This window comes from Theobroma cacao, chromosome 9 (genome assembly GCF_000208745.1).
Source record: "Theobroma cacao cultivar B97-61/B2 chromosome 9, Criollo_cocoa_genome_V2, whole genome shotgun sequence".
Taxonomy (NCBI): domain Eukaryota; kingdom Viridiplantae; phylum Streptophyta; class Magnoliopsida; order Malvales; family Malvaceae; genus Theobroma; species Theobroma cacao.
The window spans coordinates 2,436,295-2,456,979 of NC_030858.1; the positions used below are offsets into that span (position 1 = coordinate 2,436,295).

The window sequence follows — 20,685 nt, forward strand, 5'->3', positions numbered from 1 at the left end:
GAGAAGAACAAGATAGGTATCTTCTAGATCCGCATACTGTCAGTGGGCATGCATGCGAGCATGTGCAGACACAAGTGAAGTGTAAAAGAGTGAGAGATGGAGACAGAGAGAGAGAGAGAGAGAGAGAGAAAGAGATGATTTAACTAATTAAAAAGCATTGATAAACTGTATTAGTGGAAATGTACAAAGGATTACATAAGGTTACAAAGATCTAATGATACAACACCACCCCTTTGTTTATTTACAATTTTCTCAATTAAGAATGACTCATCCATAAACTGAGGCAAGAAGCATGCCACAACACTCAGTGGCAAAAAATGAGATAGCAGTCTTTAAAGCACCAGCACACTTCAATAGCTTCTTGGCCCCTCAGCTAAAACCACACACAGCACAACACACTTAATAGTATGAGCCAAACAACCCAACTCTCCACCACATGGCCAAATATGCTCCCAATCCAGTCACACCCAGGTTCATACCTGTAAAATCATAATGAAAGCCAGCAATTAATGTGACACTTACCGAGGTGCTGGCCCTACCCCTTTGGTAAGAAAGATTCTCCAAATGCATCATCTACAACACATTATGCCATAGACTTCAAACTCAACCTGCTAAAAATAATCAAAAACCAAAAAGAACAGCATAAAGAGATCATAATTTGCATAAACAAAACAGAAGTTCCAAAAACACATGCCTCATCACTGGCTTCTGCAAAGTTTCTGACCTAGCTCCATCTTGAGAATTTACAACCTTTCCAAGTGCGATATTTGGCTATACAAAAAAACAGAGGTTAAAAAGGCAAGTTAGGTCCCCAAAAATTGTCAAGAACAACATAAGAAATAAGAGGGAAGATCATGTATCTGAGCCTTAGACACAAAACAGAGTCAAGAGTCTTAAGCACAGTTACTGGAAACATAGCACGTATGATGGTGGTGCAGGACCTGCCACCACATATGCACCAGTTAGGACATCGGCTGGGTGTAAAAAATTAACATGATAAAAATAATTAAGGAAGACACTTGCAAGATTACATGTAAAATTCTGAAAGATTTCCTAAAAAAGAACACAAGTCACAAGATCCTCAAAGTCATCAGATACAAAGATTTTGTTCCCACACCATCACAGACTAGGTCATGACCATTTATGTGCTCAAATGCTTATTTCTTAAAAATAAAGTATAAGAATGAGAATTGACAGGCACAATGGCCCAACGATATAGAAAAGGAAAAGAAACAAAAATGTAAGAGAATCGCTTCTACTTTATTTTGAGATAAGAAAGTAAAAGATAAGAAAATATTAATTAATTAATGTCCAAAAGTTAGATTTGAAACCTTTAATTCTTCAGACAAGCTGTTTTGGAAAACACCATTTGCATTTAGATGTCCATTTTCCAGAAGTGAATCCAAATCTGCACTGCAGACAACACCCTGCAAAGATCCCTGACTCTCACTATCTCCAGAACTTCCAGTATTCTCATTGCCATCCGCTACAATCTTTAACCCAAATACCTCAAACAGAGAAACTCACCTCGCAATTGAGGTTCTGCGCATTGGAACTTGACCCAAATACACTTTCAGCAATTTCTACTACTGCTGTTTGATTACATGGTTTGACTACCTCTTGATCAACCCCAACGCCACCTCCTTTCCAGTTTAAAATTCTCCTAGAAGATCCAGTCTCTGCATCATTCATGTAAGCTGATCCTAAATCCCCAGTTTTCTCTTGATTCACTCCAGTCTTGCACGTTTCCCTCAATTCAGAATCAGGAACTTCACATGGAGAATGCGACTCTTGCCTTAGAAAAGGTTCCCCCATCTGTTCAGCTGACTCTACATTTCTAACTACAGACAGATTATGTACAACATCTAAAGAAGTCTGCCCACTTAAGGTGAGGGACCCTTGATCAACAGTTCTAGCCTGCTGGATGCTAATCCCCACATTTCTTTTTTCACTGTCCAACAGCCCACTAGACTGCCTAAGCACAGAATTGCTATCAACATCCCAAGTTGTTGGGCGCTCTAGTGTAACCACTTGACCATCGCTAATATGAGATGTTCCACCAGACCTACTTGCACTACTTTCGGGTGAAACAGACTCCAGCCGCTGGGGGCTAATTGAGGACCGCTTATCTGGTTTGTCCATTTTTTCATCCAATGCTTCATCTTCATGTTTTCTCTTAATTTGTCTTTCTACAGACCCTGACTGGGACCTTGTAATATCTTCACAAATTTTCCCAGTCTGCTGGCCAGGATGCCTCGATGATCGAGGCCGTTTATATCCATCAGGGAAAACAAAGGCAGGGAGCTGCCTCCTACGAACATGAGAAACATAAATATCCATTCCTGGTTTCCAATACATGTACATGCTTATCTCCTGTCTGAACTCATCAACTGTCCCACGTATGTCAAATTGTTGACCTTCTTGACCACTCACTCCCTCTTTCCTCTGCAAGCCCATGAAGAAAGCACAATGTGGGAATTGCTTGGACGTATCTACATACTCATTTGGGTAAGGATGGCACTGCAACATCCCATTTGTGTCCCGCTCTATCTGTGGAGTGACATGAAAGAAAGAGGAAAGCTACTCAATGTACTGAACCATCATCTTAAAAGTCCTCATAATGATAAAATAAGCTAAAATGGCTCAAAGCTCAATAGATACTCCTCAAACAGAAAAGTTGATGTTTACCTTCAAGGTAAGCTGTCTAAGTCGTGACTCCACCCAGCCTTTCCATGCCAGCAAATCATCAGCTTCTGCTGAAACTATGTCAACTTGTAGATAGTTTTTATATGCCTCAAAGAAAAGATAAGGTTCAAACAAAGCACTCCATTGAGATTTATTCAGCTCAATCTCCTACATGAAGACAAAATTTACTTCGATAAGGTATCAATAGTTCAATGTAGGCAGCTAGAAGTGATAAAATAACCAAGTGTCCTCTCACCTCACATATTCTATTACCACATTGGAACTGTTCCATCATTACGCGAAGAGTACTTATAGAGACATTGTAACTAGAATTCATGCAAGGGTATGCAGGAGTTATTATTGGCATATGATGAAACCGGTCCCGAGGATTCTTTCGAGGATCCCAAACGGGAAAGCCAAGTTCATCCTCTTCTATTGAACACAACATAACAGGGTTTGGCCATCTCCACTGAGTATATACTCTAAAAAATCGAGAAACCAGCATACTAGGTATTGCATTGGGATACAGCTGGCACACCCGTGCAACCAGAAGCGCCCAATTCACACCACCTAGGAATCCAGTAACCTATTAACAAGTAGATACAAAAAATTAAGAACATGAAATGAAAGCAAAGAAGCCAATGAAAAGGAAACCAATAAACACCAGTCTTACATTGGAATAAACACCACGCCTTTTGGCCCAGAACTTCAAACATCTAAGCGTCATGCGGAAGTGCTAGAATTATACAATGGATTAGAAGACTGAAAAATGCAAAAACAAAACAAGTGTGGGTAGTCATACACAATACTCACCTCAACATTTGGAACGAGTTTAAGGATTTGATCAGCAACCCTGCACCCATTAAGACTTCGAACAGTTTGCTCATCAACATTATGCAGCACAGACCCATGTGAGATATCAAGGTTCTGTTGATTAGTTCAAAAACAGCATAGATATCAACAAGACAGCACTGCATTTTCTAGACATCTTGCTGCAAATTTTACACTTTAATGATATACATATATACATCATAGGAACCAGATAATACACTGAAAATTTTACACTTTTATCACATAAATACATACACCACAGGAACTCTTTTCATAAAACTATATAATGAAAATTCTATTTTGGCCAGTCCTTTCGGCAGTGGTATCATTTCACGTGTCAAACAGAAATTCAGGTAAATATTCCAAGACCCCTCCAACTAATTCATTTTGACCCCTACAAAATCATTTAAATATGCCTTTTCTTTTCTTTTTTCCATTTAAAAAGCCAAAAGTGTCCCTTTTGTGTATTAAAACTCTTTATGAAAATTTCAAAAAAAAAAACTCTTTAGGAAAGATCTAATCAAAGGGACTACTAAAAAAACTCATACGTTAGGATGCATCAATGAATTGCCAAAAGTCAGAGGTGAAAATGATTTTGACCATTGCTGAAGAAGAAAAACAAGATATTTTATACAAAAGAATAACAGAAAAATAAAAAAGACACTAGTTAGTAGTTACTAGTTAGTATAAAACAAGAACATTATAAGGTCTAGTTGACAACATATCAAGAAAAAAAAAGGAGAGACAGACAGATATATTTATCGTAGAATAGCTTGCGACATCCTGTGGTATGTAAAGGAAATCATTCTTGGTCTTCGCTTGAGTACAAGCGATGCAGTGGAGTTGAGAAGAGTGTTAGATCCAAAAACTGCTCAAAAGGACTAAAAACTTACATCTGGAACAACCAAAAGAGATATACTTGCATAAAGAAGATCAATTGATATCCCTTGAAACTTAAATTTCATTACAGGGACATGAGCATCTGGAACCGGTTGAAGTTCAGTGACCTCTTCCATTTCAGCCAATATATCATGCAAAATGATGAAGAAATCTTCCTGGAGAAACTCAAATTCAACATTAGTAAAACTTAAACTAAATCAAAACCAACATAACTGAAAATAAACAAAATAAGTAGCCATAATAAAGGCACCTCTCGGTTCACATAAGATGGCCCAATACACAAAGTGTCTATGTCAGCCCCAGGTCCATGCACCTGTCAAAATAGTGACTTGCTGCTTATCATCCAAAATCTAAGATATCCAGTTTACTTGTGAAACAGAAAAAAAAAAAAAAAAAGAAAGATAAACAGAACACACTAAACAAAATTAACATCAAAGGCACAGCAACAGACAAAGCACATGCCCTCCAAAAGAACTTAAAAGTTTTCACCAAAATAAGGCACAATGAAACCAAAGTATGACAGCTAGATTTTCATCAATGACCAAATACCAAATGACATTTATAAAGGTTACATTTTTCTTTTGCAAACCTAGAGAAATTTATATCCACAGGCTTTTTCTTCTCAAATTCAGAAATCCTGCCATAACAGGCTAATCGAGTATGCAAAATTTCAAACCAATTTTCTATGATTGCAAAAATTAGAACAAAAGTTAATGAAATAGCTGTTAATATATAGGAATTAAGAATTAATACTTACCCCTAAACAGTAAGACCCAAAAGTGAAAATGACAGCATTTGCTTCCTCCACCATCTGATCCGTGTAGCCCCTTTGACGAGTTAATTGCTTTACCCAACTTTTTACAATCTACAAGAAACATAATATTGTCACAAACATTTGCACATAAAAATTAAGTTTGATAGAACGCCTTATGCAGACATATGAACATGCCAAAGCTTACTGGAGTGCATTTCTCCTTGATAATTAGTTCACTCTTTCACATCTAAATTCTTTAAAAAAATATGTATAAATTAATAGAAATTCAAGATTTATATCACAATGCAATCACCATAACATGCAAGCCAACTAGGTTCAAATGAACTCACGTTTCCACCTAAGTGTACGACAAATGAACCAATAGCCCCAAAAACGCAATCTACCAACAACTATTCACATTTTTCTTCATTGAATGGAAACGGGACAAAGCAGAGAAACTCGATAATTCGTTTAGTACCTCATTGATATGCCCGAGAACCTCCTCTCTTTTCACAGCTTCTTCTTTGCTCTCGTAAAGCCCTGACTCTATCAAAAACTACAGACAAAAGAAAAAAAATCGTGAATTAAACATCATTGAAAATATGCTATCCTTAAGAAAAAAAGACTAACATTACCTTCTCTAATTCCGTATTCCGTTGAACATCAGCCTCACTTGGCCCAGCGAGGGATATCGGTTTCGTGATTCCGTATTTCTTCAGAGACTGTGATTGCTGCGGCGAAGATCCGTTAGGGCTCCGAGTATCCATCGGTTTCAGCAATAAAACAACCAAAAAACGACCCCAAAGATACGCAAGCTTGAATTTAACCGGAAGTCAGAACAAATGCAAGCAACCGTGACAAGGAACAAACCGATTTAGCAAATCATAAGTGATCAAATTTGGATTAGAACAAAAATCACGAGAGAAATCCGGGAAAACGGAAAAAATGAAAAAAAAATAAAGAAACTTTTTCTTTTTTTTTTTTCAATTTTGAGCAAACAAAAAGGAGAACAAAAACGGAAAACAGATCGAAACCCTAATTCGCTGAAAGGGACAAAAACTGTTCGGTAGATTCAAACGAAGAAGATAAAACACGGAATTTCAAGCAAAAGAGACACGGATCTAAACTCGATTTTGAAGAACAGTGCGCAAAGACGAGAGAGAAGGAGGAAGGGAGGAAAGATCGAGAAAGAGAAGAGAAGAGAGGATGAAAGAGTGGCGAAAGGGTTTCGCCGTTTCGGTTGGCTAAGGGAACGTTCGGTAGGGTTTCTTTTTTTTTTTTGGTTTAGATGCCTGACTAAATAATTAATTATTGAATTTATGAGATTTATTTTGATTATTTTATGGACAGATGCAGATGTGAACCGGAAGTGGGAATAAATTACATTAGCAAGTACACTGTGGCACGCGCTTTTCTTTTTCTCAGCAGCTTCAAAGCGAAACTTCAATGTGACCGACCCAAGGAGAAAAATTTGGCATATGCATAAATTCTTTGCTTCTTGAATTCTAGCTGATTTTCGGGTTAAAGAGATTAAAAAGTCAAGAGCACATGTCAAAAAAAATCTGGTGCCCCAAAAAAAGAGAGCTTTGTTTGGTTCAGAACAGGAAAATGGCGGGTCGGTGCTCCAAAATTCTTTCATATGAATCTTCTTTTAATTATTCTCGACCACTAAAGAAAAGGTAGGTAATAAGATTAGGATTTTCCTTTCCATAAAATCCCTCACCAATATTATGATTTTATCAGCCATTCCGTCTGTCCAATCCGTTGTCTTTATGGTCTTGTAAAGTACTAAAGTCAATGCATTTATTGACTTTGTATTATTTTACCATGGAAGGCTGTTTTTCCTTCAATTTTTTTTTGTCTATTTTTGTTCCTTTTTTTGATGGATTTTTACCCTTAATTAATAGAAAAAAAAATTTTAAGTTACAGGTTTATTATGGTAGAAGGTAAGGATGCTTCACGAATTGGTGGTCAAGCCATGTCTTATTCTTGTTAAGATTTGATATCGAGCGTTAAAGCAACAATTAAGTACATTTGATAATTTTTTTATTTTAAATGGTAATGTTACGTGTTTTGATGATAATTATTAGCAAAATCCTTTTTTTTAGAGATTTGTCTAATATTTTAAAATTTGAAACGTTTTAAATATTTAGTTTTTATAAAGATTATGTGATCAACATAATGTTTGAAAAAATTTTGGAATTATTTAAAAATTTTTAAATACTTTTTTTATTTTTTATTACTTTTAATCAAGTATTTATATTTTCATCATGAATTAAATAAATTATTATAATTAATGATTGATTAATTTTCACTAATCAAATTTCACTTGTCATTTTATACTCATGTGACGTGAATGCAGAGAGTGAAAATGTCATATTGACATTGTCGTCATTCCACATTAACATTACATGTTACCATCTAATATAATATGTTAGTATATTACGTGTAGTATCATGTAATTTAAAAAAACAAGTGATATTTTAATTAATAAAAATTAATTAATTATTAACTATAAATATTTATTTAACTTAAAATTAAAGTATAAGAGTTTAACATAATAAAAAATAGTGGCTTATTTGAATTTTTTTAAATAATTTAAAAACTTTTTTTAATATTATGTCAAAATTATGAAAATACTTTTAATGTAAACAAATATGATAACTTTTGAAATGAAAATATTTTGATAATTTAGTAATGAAATTAAGAAAGTAATTTCTTGTGAGCATATAACTTAATCACGTTGATGCTAATTAAAAAAACAAATAAATCACAGTATATTAATATAAAAGAATTAAAATCAAAAAAAAAAAATTTATCTAGTACATTTTATACAAATTTTCTCCATATTATTTCAAATTTATATTCTTATATTTGTTAATCTTTATTTGACTTGTTGTTTAAAAAATGACAATTAATCGCATGTTTTTAAATCTGGGAGGAAGATTAAAGGGGAGGGTTGATTCGAAACCATTAAATCTTTTGTTTAAATAGTTTGAACCATTAATCTTGAATATGCTAACAAGGCACAACATTTGAGGCTTAAAGCTTACTTTGTATATTAACAGTACTTAACTTTAGCCTATTTGCTTCTTTACTCTTGCTTATGACCAACCTTTTTTGTTTTATCGGGAGGATGAACCAACTTTAATTTGTATTTTAATCGTAAATCACAAAAGCGTAGTAGGCAAAAAAATTGAGACTTGAAATGAAAAAAAAATGAGGGGTGAAAATCGAAAATGATATAAATAAAGTATGTTATGTTATTAATTAATAGGAATTATATTTCATATTATATGTACGTAATATAATACTACTAATACTTTATCAATCCATCATATAAAATTCATATGATCTGTAAGTAGACTTGGGTTTCAAACTTTAAGCAAGACGCCTGGACTTGGCCGGCTGGTCCAACAACTTTCTTTTACTTGGTAAAGGGCTTAACACCAGGTTGAGACATGGGATAAAATCATTAATACTGAGTACAACTTTCTTTTGTTAGGTGCAAACCCTGGTATAACTTTATAAATTGTTTTATCAAACACATAAAAGTATAGTAATTTCTATAAATATATTTAAATTTATATATTCATAAAACAACTTCAAACACTTTAAAAAAAGTAGACAAAAAAATTTCAATTTTAGATGAAGTGAATAAAAAATTTTGAAAAACTTTTAAACGTGAATGTTTCATACTCAATTAAGTTTACTTTTTGAGAAAAAACAGTAGTTTCGTGACAAAATAATAGCAGAACGGACTTGACTTAAAATTCAACCCAAACCAAATACCTTCAAAGCATAGATAAGTAGGGCTGTTAGATTGAGTGAGAGGTGATGTCATGCCAACAGTCAAATGCTTCAAAGAAAGGGGAGAATATCATGTCAGGTGCTTTAAAAAAATAAAAAAATTTAATTTAATTTTACATCAAATTAAACGTGAATGTTGAATATCTTATCAACTTAATATTTAAAAAAATTAATAATTTCATAAATTCTACTATATCAACAAACACTATTCAATTTAGTAAATAATCTTATATCTGTGATTGTATACTCACTCTACAGCTCGAAAGGAAAATAAAATTTAAATGTATCATCTTAAACACTTTTTTGATGAAATACTTGTTTCCAATAATTAAGAAAAAGTAGAGGCTTTATTTTTTTTTATCTTTGATAAGATAACATCATCATTGAATAATTGTTTTGCCCACAAACACTTTTAATACTTAGATAAATTTGAAGTTAAAAAAACATCGTTATTTCTGTATACTTTTGTTTCCAGTAATAATACTGATATATTCCAAGGTTTATGTTTCCTTGGCATGATAAGAAAAATCGAATAACGCACATCAGCATCGCATATGCTGAGCGAGCTGCCTCAGCGGTCAGCGGTCAACAGTAGTTTTCTGGGATTAAACGAACCTAAACAAGATCTTGGAATAAATATCTGCAAAATTTTAATAACCTTTTGGTTATTTCGTCTCGGTTTTAACCATTTCGGTTAACGCAGGCTTAACAACCTCGCAGAGTCGCACTATTAGCTAACACGAGAAAGGAGACTCCAATGCTCCCTCGCCTCTCCTTTCTCCCCCGTTCCCTCCACCCTACTCTCTCCTCAGGAATGACGTCTGCTATTTCACGCGCCCCTACCACTTTCTCTCTTGAACGCTCCCTAACCACCTTCTCCATCTCCCGCTCTCCTTCCAATCTATCTCCCATTCGCTACACGGCTCGTTTCGATGTCCCTTCGTTATCGAAATCTCCCCTCTTCGGTAGGAGATTTCACGCTCTCTGCCGAGAAGATGGGAGGCGGCTTTGGAGGCCTACGCGAATCGTTTCGGCTTTGAATAGAAATTATCGGAAGGTGAGAAGACGGCCAGCGAAGAGTAGAGAGAAGCAGTTGGAGCTCAGTGTTAGTATTTGCATTGAAGAAGAGTTGCCTGATGATCCTGAAATTTTGGTAATTATATTTTATCTTACATTAACTTTTCAAAAAAATGCAGGATTAACTTATTTTCCGTTTGATTCTCGAGAAAATAAAAGAAAAGAAAATGCATAGGCAATTCCGATTATGTAATTTTCCTCTTTGGTTTATCATACATTTTGCAGAGCATTGCGGAGTTACTTCGTCTCAATGTGCCAACGGCGATGAAGTTAGCTTTTGATCGTTTGAAAGATACAAATTACAAAACAAGAGATACTGTTATTCAAGATTTTGGCGGTTTCGAGAGCGTAGAATTGTCTGTACTCCTTTGCAACGATGAGTTCATCCGAAAACTAAATAAGGAATGGAGGGACGAAGACCATGCTACCGATGTCCTTTCCATGTCAGAACATGTTCCTGAACTTAAGCTTCCTATTGTAAGTAGAATATGTGTTGACTGAAATGTTTGTGTAACTTGTAAATGAAAGCCATTGACATGTCTTTTTTTCTTTGCAGCTTATGTTGGGTGATATTGTAATTTCTGTTGAGACCGCTGCAAGGCAAGCAGAAGAAAGAGGGCACACTCTTATTGATGAAATACGAATCCTTATGGTTGGTTTAGCAATATGAACTTTCTCCATTTATTTGCTTGAGACTGGAGAGTCATGATATTTACTCTATAACATCATACATTGATAGAAAGAATGGGCAGATAAACTTTTGTCGATAATACAACTGCAATAGAGCTTAAATAATAATGGTATGAATGGAATTTCAAGAAATCAAATCTTTTATTTAGAAGGTAACACACAATACACACTCAGAAAGGAATTTTTTAGATTCACCTGTTTATGCGAAAACCCAAAAAGGCAAATTTGTGGGTTGGCAACTAAGTGTTTGAGGTACAATTGATACCTAGGTTTCAATTTCATAAGAGGTGTGAAAAAAATAAAACTAAGGAAGCAATGGGCAGATTGAAGCAGCCTTTGTACTGTATTCAGCTTCTAAAGAAGTTAGGATTAGGAAATAAAAAAACCTGATGTTGTAGTGACTCCAACTTAATTTTTTTTATCCTCTTTGAAGGTTCATGGGTTGCTGCACCTGTTGGGTTTTGATCATGAAATCAGTGAGGACGCTGAACAAGAAATGGAGAAGGAGGAGGAATTTCTTTTGAAGAGTCTTGGATGGAAGGGAAAAGGATTAATACAGAGTGCATATGATGCTGAAAATCTTCATATGGAAAATTCAAATGGTACTATCATATTTTGTCTGTTTATTAGTAATTGGACCCTTTAAATTCTTATTTCTTACCCTGCAAAACTTATATTTTTTTTTATGTGCATATCCTTTAGTGATTTTGAAGCTAAACAATATATCATGATATATAATCTTAAGTGAGATAATCTTACAGATAATATGTCAAAAGACAGGAAGAAAGAAGGTAGTCTTCGATTTTACAAACCAAAGTTCAAGTACATCTTCTGTGATATGGATGGTGAGATTATTCCCTCTGTAATTCAAGTGCTTCTTATATCCGGTACCATATTTAATCCTTTTGTAACTTTAATGATAGGTACACTGCTGAACAGTAGAAGTCAAGTTTCATTGACCAATGCAAGAGCTTTAAAAGAGGCATCATCAAGAGGTGTAAAAATTGTGATAGCCACAGGAAAGGTAAGAACAGAGGGAACTTTTTGTTCTCATTCAGATTTATTGACTATCGGGATATTTTTCATACTTCTAACCTGGATTTTATAGTTAGCATTCTTTTTCATTCTCTTCCATTTGGCATTTTGCTTGCTAGATGAAGGTTTCATTACCAGTTCTTCGTTTGATACTTGTCAGGCACGTCCTTCTGCAATAAGTGTTCTGCAGATGGTTGATTTAGCTGGCAAAGACGGCATCCTTTCAGAGCACTCTCCTGGGGTTTTCTTACAGGTTTTTCTTTCTCCTTTGTCCTTGCTGGCAGTTAGCATTTTGCATCTGTTTCAACTGAATAGTGACATGGGAACTCATACATCTATTTCTGCATAAAGATGCTTGGCTGAAAAATTGAAGCAAACCACTTCTTAAAGGACATTGTTGGACTCACATACTGCTTTAATCCTTTCTTATGCTTTTCTTGCTTTCTCTTTTGTTTTCCTTTCTCTTCTCTCAATGAATATATTTTTCCTTTCATAAAGGTATATTGCATACATATCATGTCAGATAAACTGTGGAATGACTTACAAAGAATTTATATTGAAGCTCGTGTGGTAAACTTCTTAGTTCACATATTTATCCCATGACTAGAATCTCTCTAGTGCATTCTCAATGAATCCTTTAGAACACAATGCAAAATTTTGATTCTCCACATACTTTCGTATGCTTGAAATTTGAAAATCTATTGCAGTTTATTTTATTACCATCTGTTGACTCAATTGCTTTCTTATTCCTTCTTGCAGGGATTGCTTGTTTATGGTATAAAAGGTCGGGAAATTTTTAGAAGGAATTTAGATCCAAATGTTTGCAGAGAGGTAAATATCTCTTTTGCTTGAACATAAAATAATTTGGATTGTGGTTTTGTCCCCTTGTCCTGTTAAAAGGGCTAGTTGCAAGCATTGAACATTTTTCTGCAATCTGCATGGTAAGTTTTCATTCTCATTTGAGAGTAGGTCTAGTTTAAAAACTGGCTTTTGCTTTTGAGTCTATGTGTAAACATTTATCAGGAAAAATTCTCTCACATTATAATGTTATATGAACTGTATTTTGTTTGAGCAGATAGCAGTTTATTTAAGCTAAGTGTGCTTGTTACAGGTAATTGTCATCTGAAGTCTGCCTTTATTTCTTATGAATTTGAACATTTTTTTGCCAGAGGCTGCGATTCATGCTTGTTACTATCTAGATGGGATTTCATTTAATAGTATTCATTGCCTAATTTTTGAAAAAGGATATTCTAACTCCTCTCTCCTGTCCTGCCATTCTCCAAAGGGAGAAAAGGAAAGGATACTTTAGCCATTATTCGTCTAGTGACCTAAGTAGTAGTCTTCCTAGGAATTATCAGAGACATTTTTGGGTGTCTGTCTTGTGTCAGATATCATATGGACCAGGTGAATGAAAAAAAAAGGAATCAAGATGCTAAAAGCTTGATGCCCTGATTAGCCATGAAGATCTTTTAAAAGAATTTATATTTATTGCTTTGTATCACAATTCAAAAGTTATTAAATTTTGCAGGCAGGCCGTTACTCTCTAGAGCACAAGGTTCCACTTATTGCATTTTGTGAGGATCGCTGTTTAACCCTATTTGATCACGCTCTTGTTGACACACTGCATACTGTATATCATGAGCCAAAGGTGCATTATATTTTATATACCATTCTCTCATATCAATACGTTTTGTTTGTTGATCAAGGGAACTTTTCTGATATAATTCACATAAGAATTTTTACAGGCAGAGATCATGCCATCAGTTGAGCATCTGGTAGCTGCTGCTGACATACAGGTACAGGCAGAGATTTAATCTCTTGTTCATGCTTCAAGCATAGGTAGAAAGTCCTAGGAGTATATCCTTTATCCGCCAGGTCTCAAACATCTTGTTTGTGATAAGAGAAAAAAAGGAGCTATGGTGATTGTTTCGTTTTTTAATTATTATTCATTTTAGTAAATCTGGTTGTTTGCTCAATGACCACAATCTTTAATATGCTTTGAGAAGTCCTGGCATGAGTGAATGATATTTTCATTCTTCCTACCAAAATGCAGTTCCCATCTTTCGCTTTTATTCCATTTTAAATCCCAAATGCTTTTAGAAACAGTGGTAGTCATTGCCCATAGCTTCTGTAATTCTAATATAGATGCATGTACATTGTATATCTGTTGACATAAAACTACTTTTCGAGAATGAAAAGCCTAAGGTGCTTGAAGACTTCTGTTTTAAATGCCATTAATAACTTGCAATCAATTTGACTCAATTTCTGTTATAGAATTCAACCTAATAGATACTGTGGATTTTGTTGAATATGATCCTTATCATTAATGCACGTTTTCTGGATTTGCAGAAGCTGATATTTTTCGACACTCCTGAGGGAATATCAACCAATTTGCGTCCATACTGGTCAGAAGCAACAAGAGATCGTGCTAGTGTTGTCCAAGCTGTACCAGACATGCTTGAAATCGTTCCCCTTGGGACTTCAAAGGGGAGTGGAGTAAAAATGCTACTTGATCATTTGGGTGTCAACACAAAGGAGGTACATCCAATATGTTCTCCTATCTCCTTTCTTCTCTTCTCTGTTTCTCTTTTCCCATCCACTGAATTTGCTTGGATAAGGTGAAACTAGCATCTTTTTCTAGTTGATTTTGCATTTTAACACAGCAAATCCAGCATTTACGCTGTAGATGACTGGAGAAGTAGCTGCTACATTGTTCAATTACTACTACTTTACAACGATAAAAGTTGAACTCTCATGATACTAACTGAACTATGTTTTTAGAAGCTTAAATGTATTGTAAAAACATGCCTATATTTGACCTTAATAATCTAATCATGGTTTTCTTTTCTGTTTGGCCCTAGACAATGGCCATTGGTGATGGGGAAAATGACGTGGAAATGCTTGAGTTGGCATCTCTAGGAATTGCTCTCAGTAATGGAACAGAAAAAACAAAAAGTGTGGCTGATGTAATTGGCCCTAGCAATGATGAAGATGGTGTAGCTGACGCCATCTACCGGTATGCATTCTGAAGACTTAATTCACGCATAAGACATGGTACAATATCCGGAATGGGGTATTTTTGCTCTTTCCATGGATCATTTCGGTCATCCTGATATAATTGGAGATGAATTTGTCTCCTTTCCCCCATAATTTATTTTTTCCCTTTTGGATGGGGAACCCCAATTATTTGAAATTCGTGTTTCTTTTGTATACAGCAAATGCTTTTATTCTTTACTGACACAAGATGTTATGCATTTGCTCCTCCCATGGTACCTGTTTAAAGAATATATGGTAATTTATCCAGGCTAATTAATGATTTCACCTGAGCTAACTCCATTCTATGTTTCTAACGGACCTCACCTTTTCCTCCTCCCTTCCTTTCTATTACTTTTATTGCAATTTTTAGTACAATTTTTTCCATCTGTAATTTTGTTACATTTGCCATTATATGATAGCAAAAATAAACAGCCTTCTGGATATTGAAAGGTGGTGGTGCAAGCAGTGTGCCCTGCTCACGATCGCTTTGTTAATACTTTAACCATCTCCGATCTTTTTATTTTTTCAAGAATATGTTAAAGGGCCAAACCTTTTTGCTATGCATAAGTGGAATCAACAGTGCATGATGAAAGCTAAACTTTGTGTTATGCAGAGCAATGAAATCACACGAATTCCGTGTTTGAAGGCAGGTGAGTAGGATATACCGCATGACTATAATCAAAAGGAGAAAATATCAACAAAATACATTTAAACAGCTTAGAGAAGTCAAACAACTGAAGCTAATACTCAGAGAAAAGTTGCATCATGTGCCATACAACAGCATCAAGTTGTAAGATACATTATCGTTGCTCTTGGAACCTTTGTACAACCTCCAGGTCTGGCATTCAAACCGTTTTGTCAAACTGGGCTCGAGAATTTCTCCTAGCACTTTCCAACACAGTTTTATCAACGGTAATGAAGTAAGCAGCAATCGACGCTGTTAACCAATAAAGATAGCCATATTATGATGTGACAATCGTACTATACTCAATCATAATAAGAGTCATTCCCATATCCCTTATATTTCTATGTTATCACAAGATGGCCATTAATATGATGCTATATAGAAATCATGGATGCACAAGTTAGGACTCATGAGAATCTATGGCTAAGACTAATAAATCAGCCATTTTATGATGTGACAATCGTACTATACTCAATCATAATAAGAGTCATTCCCATATCCCTTATATTTCTATGTTATCACAAGATGGCCATTAATATGATGCTATATAGAAATCATGGATACACAAGTTAGGACTCATGAGAATCTATGGCTAAGACTAATAAATCATACAGTACAGATTTGAGAATACCTCCACTGATGATGAGAGCTTGAGCAGTATGGTTGAGGTTCGCCTTCGCCCAAGGAATCTTACGAACTGCAATCAACTGACAAAAGAAGGGGTGGTTGGAACTTGGGATAAAATTAGAAAGCAATTGTCAACCCATCCATGCATGGAAAAGAACTGAGGACCGACCTCTACTAATGGAGACCATGAAACTCCAAGAATTGTTTTCTTAACACCATTAAATTCTCCAGGACTTAAGCAGCCATTGACTTAATTGTGTTTTAATCTCTAAATCACTGAAACTAGATGACCAAAAATTACACATTTTAATCTAAGTAAATTAGTACTTATGCCATAACTATATAATTTATAACACCAACAACCCGCAATCTGTAATTCAACAACAGAAGGTCAAAGAATTAAAAGTTCTAAACAGCAGCTGGGTAGCAGATTCAGTTAAGGGGAATGGATGAACCTGCATTAACCTAAAGGTCGAAAAAATTTGCAATTTGTAACCATTATCTCTGAAGTGCAGGAAAATAGAAGCATCAACCAAAGAGACACTTGAATTCAGGATGATGCTCGTTGAATTATTCGGAGGAAAACAGAAATCCTCCTAAATTGAAAATGTTGTAAGGAGCAAGAAGTTTAAACGGCTCTTTAGAAAGGAACCGTCACAAAAGATTTGAATTATAGATCAGAACGAGTTACTATAAATTTGGAAAATTCATTTATCAAAAATAAAATAAAATAAAATTGCGAGGTTAACGTTAACGTACTGTGGGTACAGCACTGACTACGGCGGCAATCGCAGCAGCCTTGACACCGGCACGAACTCCTTCTGCGGATTAGACAAAAACCAAAGCTTAGTACTAGCTATTAATACTTGCGTTTGACCGAAATTCATACAACATTAGTAGACGGAAAATTTGTCAAACAGAAAAAAAGAAAAATACAATAGAGTTTTATGTGATTGCAGCTTGATCACTGAAACAAAATCAAGTTAAAAAATTATTTGAAATTTCAGATTTGATGTTCTTTTTATTTTCCCTAAGACTTTCCAGCTGCAAAAATTGAGGAAATGAAAAATAAAAACCTTGAGAGAACCGTTCGGCCCTCGATCTCTTCTCCTCTTCAGCAGGAGAAGGAATCACGAAAGAATTTCTCCTTCTCTGTATGAACACATCCCTCATTTCCGATGGAATTCCCATTTTCTGCTCTGCAGCTTCCAGCAACAAAAGAAAGAGGTTTTCCTTTTTACTCCTTTCTGTGTAAGCTTAGACGAAGGAAGACAGGAAAACAGAAGATAGATTTAAAAGAGCATAAGGGAGAGGCGTGATTTGATTGCCGGCTGTTCCTGACTTATTTTAATTGGACGTCTCCTCGCCGCCACGTGCATCTGCTCTCACTATTTTCAACTTGTAATCAGAGCCCTTCCCTCAGGCCTATATCACAGGTTCTCTTGATGAACGCTTTTAATTATTAGGATGAAACTAATATAAGATACAGGAAAATAGGGAATATAAGAACCCATTTCTCCATACATAAAATGATCCGTGATATAATAATTTTTTTAAAAATTAAATTATTTATAAATATGTAAATAATTTTTATTACATTTAGTTAAAGTTTAATATTTTTATTTTAAATTAAATAAATTTTTATAATCAATGATTAATTAATTGTTGTTGATACATTAACAATAGATTATGATAGACATAATAATATGAAATATAGTATTTTTACTTATAATGTTAAATTAACATAAAATAAAAAATTACAAAATTTTAATTAAATATAATAAAAAATTATTTAAATTATTTAAATAATTGTTTTAAAAAATTTATTCTTAAATATTTAAAGCATGAGTTGGAAATATTCTTTTGTACAACCACTTCAAGTTTCTTTGTTAGTATTGGCGGCTACAATACAGGTATGGCAAAACACCGCCCACGGCCCAACGAAAGTAGAAACCAACTGCTCTTTAACTCTTGCCGCAGTTTCTAGCTGGGGTTCGAGGACATCTCCAAGTTGGTTAGTCATTGATATTTAATTTTACAAACCCAAGAAATTAAGAAAAGAAAGAATTTTTTTATGGTTTTCAAGAGCAACAGCCCAACTTGTCCAATATGCATCAACTTTAGATGGCAATTGCAATTTAACATCAATGGTATAAGGATAAGAAAAATCATCAGTCTAAGACAACAATTCCCTTGCAAATAAAATTTTCCACTGTAAAATAACACATTCCCAGCAAATGTTTGGGGGGGAAAAAAGAAAAAAAAAATTCAAATTTCATACAATATAGGGGAATCAATATCAGCATCATCACTTTCAAGCACCAAATCACTTCATCTTCACACCTAGCTCTCCATTGGAAATGATATCAACTGCCCACAAGTCCAGTGCTGAACATATTAGATTACCATATGTAGATGCAAAAACATTTTCCTAGAAAGAGAGACAGGAAAGGGAACGAAGAGGAAGCAACATACCTATGCAATTAAAGGCCCTGGTCAATTAGATAATCACCCAGCCTTTCCACAATCATGTTGCACTGACCAGGTGTCAGAGGCTCATCGTATATACCAATGATCAAGGCTTGGTTGGTCTTCTTAACAGTCACACCGCCAGAGCCCTGAATTATGCATAATTAAGTTGAGGGAAACTCAAAAAAAGACCATAATACTAAACAATTTCATAGCATTATAGCACAATAATTAGGTTTTGATTAGAGAAACCACTGAACGTATAGCACTGCAATGGAGTTTCCAGCAATTAAGTTGTTTCCTCTTTTACAAAGGAAGCCAGATTGCCATGCAAATTACCTGTAGGGCTAACTAGAACAAGATCAATTATGATGCACCAAGATATATAAATTACCTTCTTCCCTCTTATCACAGCCCCTGGTTCACCCTGGATCACCATGTATTTTACACCACCGATGAATAAGCCAGTTGGTGCAAGAGAACCAGGTTCAGCAAAATCATTCATGATGGCAGTTATTTCCTCAGGCGTAAACTGCAAGACCAAGTGCATAGAAACAGTTAAAATTCCACAGGGCATAGAATTACACAAGCAGGAGAGCCCATCGGTAGATGCAAGCAGAAGACAGACTGCACACAACACACATACCAACCATGCTTTAGATAAATCATGCCCCTTCTAAATGAGCAAGTCGAAAGGCACATGCTTTTGATGCAAACTCTTGCAAATCCCAATCGGCTCTAGTTCCACTTATTGACTTTCCAAAACAAAGAAACAGTTCTTTATATACACATTTCCAAAAAAAAAAAGAAAAGAAAAAACAAAAGCATGAGATCAATCACATTTTTCCCAAGAAGGAGCTGCAACGTTATGACTTCTCTACTTGATAGAATTTTGTTTGAGACCAAACATATCGGTCTGCTATTACCATATTAAAATCACTTATGGAATAATTAAATCCTAGCCGTATATTGCACTAATGCAGTCAGCTAAACGAGTAAGCTATATTCGTCTTAGCCGGCATACGAAGATTGTAAACTAGTTGTGCCCTTTGCAGTCGACTCATTCAACTACCATCTCCTAAAGAAAACTCATCGGAAAGAACCTTAGCACATACGAAACACAACAATTTAAGAACTCTTATCTAATTTGATGATAACATGAGAAACTTATCATCCGGTAATTCGAATTAAACCTAATTACTTCAAATTTTAAAACTAAAAAGTAATCAGAATAAAACGACCACATGCACAGCCCAAACAAAGAACAAGTTCACAAAAACACATATCACCGCCAATAGCCCAATAACATGTTAACTACAAAAAAAAAAAAAAGGAAGAAAGAAAGCAGACAAAACTAAAATTCAATCTAAGAATAAACGGAATGAAAAAGAAGCTAGAAGAGAAAGGAAATAGAACCGCAGGGAAGGGAGCGCTCTGGGCCCAAACGCTGCCGTCTTGGCCGATGATAGCAGCTGCGGTGAGATGAATGCCTTGGCCTTCTACATCGCACATCAAGTGCTCGTCCACGTACTGTTGCCAAGACATCTTTGCTTGATTTTGTTTAGCTTCTGCTTTTGCTAATTCTTCCTTTGACTGATGATTTTTTTCTTCTTTCTTTTGTGAATAGCAAAGAGAAGAAAGGAAGAAGAGGAGATATAGGAGGAAGGAGGTGGCAGGCAGGTTGCGTAAAAATTAAGCTGCACTGGACATCGTCCAACGTGGACTAAATATTGGGTGTGCTGTCGTTTGGCGCCCACCTCCTTTTTTTAATTAAGCGTCGGCCCGACAGTTCCCTTGATGCGCTTAATTTTTCAAAGGTGATTTAACGAAAAATAGCCAAAAGAAAAGTAGTACTATAGGTGTACTAATCTTTAAGCGACAAGTTGTTCAATGATTGAAAGGAAGTAATTAGCGGATTGGAATTCGGAAAAACTGTAGGCATTAGGTGGAACTAGAAAATAATGGGACTCATCTCATCCATTCATGCTTTGCACTTTGTTGTGTTCACAAGCAACCTCAGCTCAGGTCCTTTGGCATTATTTCTTGGTGGTGCATGTTTAACATTTAAGTGAAAGGCTGTAAGCAG

The 20,685-nt window shown here is 35.2% G+C and overlaps 4 protein-coding genes across 7 annotated transcripts; 1 reads left to right on the forward strand and 3 right to left on the reverse strand.

Moving 5' to 3' along the window:
- LOC18588007 (nuclear poly(A) polymerase 4) lies at nucleotides 139–6,471 on the reverse strand. 2 transcript variants are annotated; one of them, XM_007012121.2, is made up of 13 exons: nucleotides 5,806–6,471; nucleotides 5,649–5,726; nucleotides 5,174–5,281; nucleotides 4,667–4,729; nucleotides 4,410–4,571; nucleotides 3,499–3,612; nucleotides 3,359–3,421; nucleotides 2,942–3,271; nucleotides 2,689–2,853; nucleotides 1,528–2,550; nucleotides 1,332–1,427; nucleotides 695–771; nucleotides 139–611 (listed from the first exon to the last, which is right to left on the reverse strand). In XM_007012121.2, the coding sequence occupies exons 1-13, from the start codon at nucleotides 5,935–5,937 to the stop codon at nucleotides 584–586; spliced, it is 2,439 nt and encodes an 812-aa protein (XP_007012183.2). In that variant the 5' UTR covers nucleotides 5,938–6,471; the 3' UTR covers nucleotides 139–583. The 2 variants fall into 2 exon arrangements, with proteins under 2 accessions (XP_007012183.2, XP_007012182.2); XM_007012120.2 differs by having other exon boundaries at nucleotides 139–771.
- On the forward strand, nucleotides 9,669–15,127 carry LOC18588008. Of its 2 annotated transcripts, none has more exons than XM_007012129.2 (12): nucleotides 9,669–10,133; nucleotides 10,283–10,534; nucleotides 10,614–10,709; nucleotides 11,181–11,349; nucleotides 11,509–11,592; nucleotides 11,671–11,771; nucleotides 11,943–12,035; nucleotides 12,542–12,613; nucleotides 13,311–13,430; nucleotides 13,528–13,578; nucleotides 14,132–14,320; nucleotides 14,644–15,127. In XM_007012129.2, exons 1-12 carry the CDS (start codon nucleotides 9,738–9,740, stop codon nucleotides 14,809–14,811), a joined length of 1,791 nt encoding a protein of 596 aa, XP_007012191.2. In that variant the 5' UTR covers nucleotides 9,669–9,737; the 3' UTR covers nucleotides 14,812–15,127. The 2 variants fall into 2 exon arrangements, with proteins under 2 accessions (XP_007012191.2, XP_007012194.2); XM_007012132.2 differs by having other exon boundaries at nucleotides 11,524–11,592.
- LOC18588009 (early nodulin-93) lies at nucleotides 15,408–17,599 on the reverse strand. Its single transcript, XM_018128010.1, has 4 exons — nucleotides 17,207–17,599; nucleotides 16,890–16,951; nucleotides 16,135–16,210; nucleotides 15,408–15,755 (listed from the first exon to the last, which is right to left on the reverse strand). Exons 1-4 carry the CDS (start codon nucleotides 17,319–17,321, stop codon nucleotides 15,664–15,666), a joined length of 345 nt encoding a protein of 114 aa, XP_017983499.1. The 5' UTR covers nucleotides 17,322–17,599; the 3' UTR covers nucleotides 15,408–15,663.
- On the reverse strand, nucleotides 18,241–20,251 carry LOC18588010 (profilin-1). Of its 2 annotated transcripts, none has more exons than XM_007012135.2 (4): nucleotides 20,016–20,251; nucleotides 18,994–19,131; nucleotides 18,606–18,748; nucleotides 18,241–18,518 (listed from the first exon to the last, which is right to left on the reverse strand). In XM_007012135.2, the coding sequence occupies exons 1-3, from the start codon at nucleotides 20,142–20,144 to the stop codon at nucleotides 18,614–18,616; spliced, it is 402 nt and encodes a 133-aa protein (XP_007012197.2). In that variant the 5' UTR covers nucleotides 20,145–20,251; the 3' UTR covers nucleotides 18,241–18,518; nucleotides 18,606–18,613. The 2 variants fall into 2 exon arrangements, with proteins under 2 accessions (XP_007012197.2, XP_007012196.1); XM_007012134.2 differs by having other exon boundaries at nucleotides 18,241–18,500; nucleotides 20,016–20,246.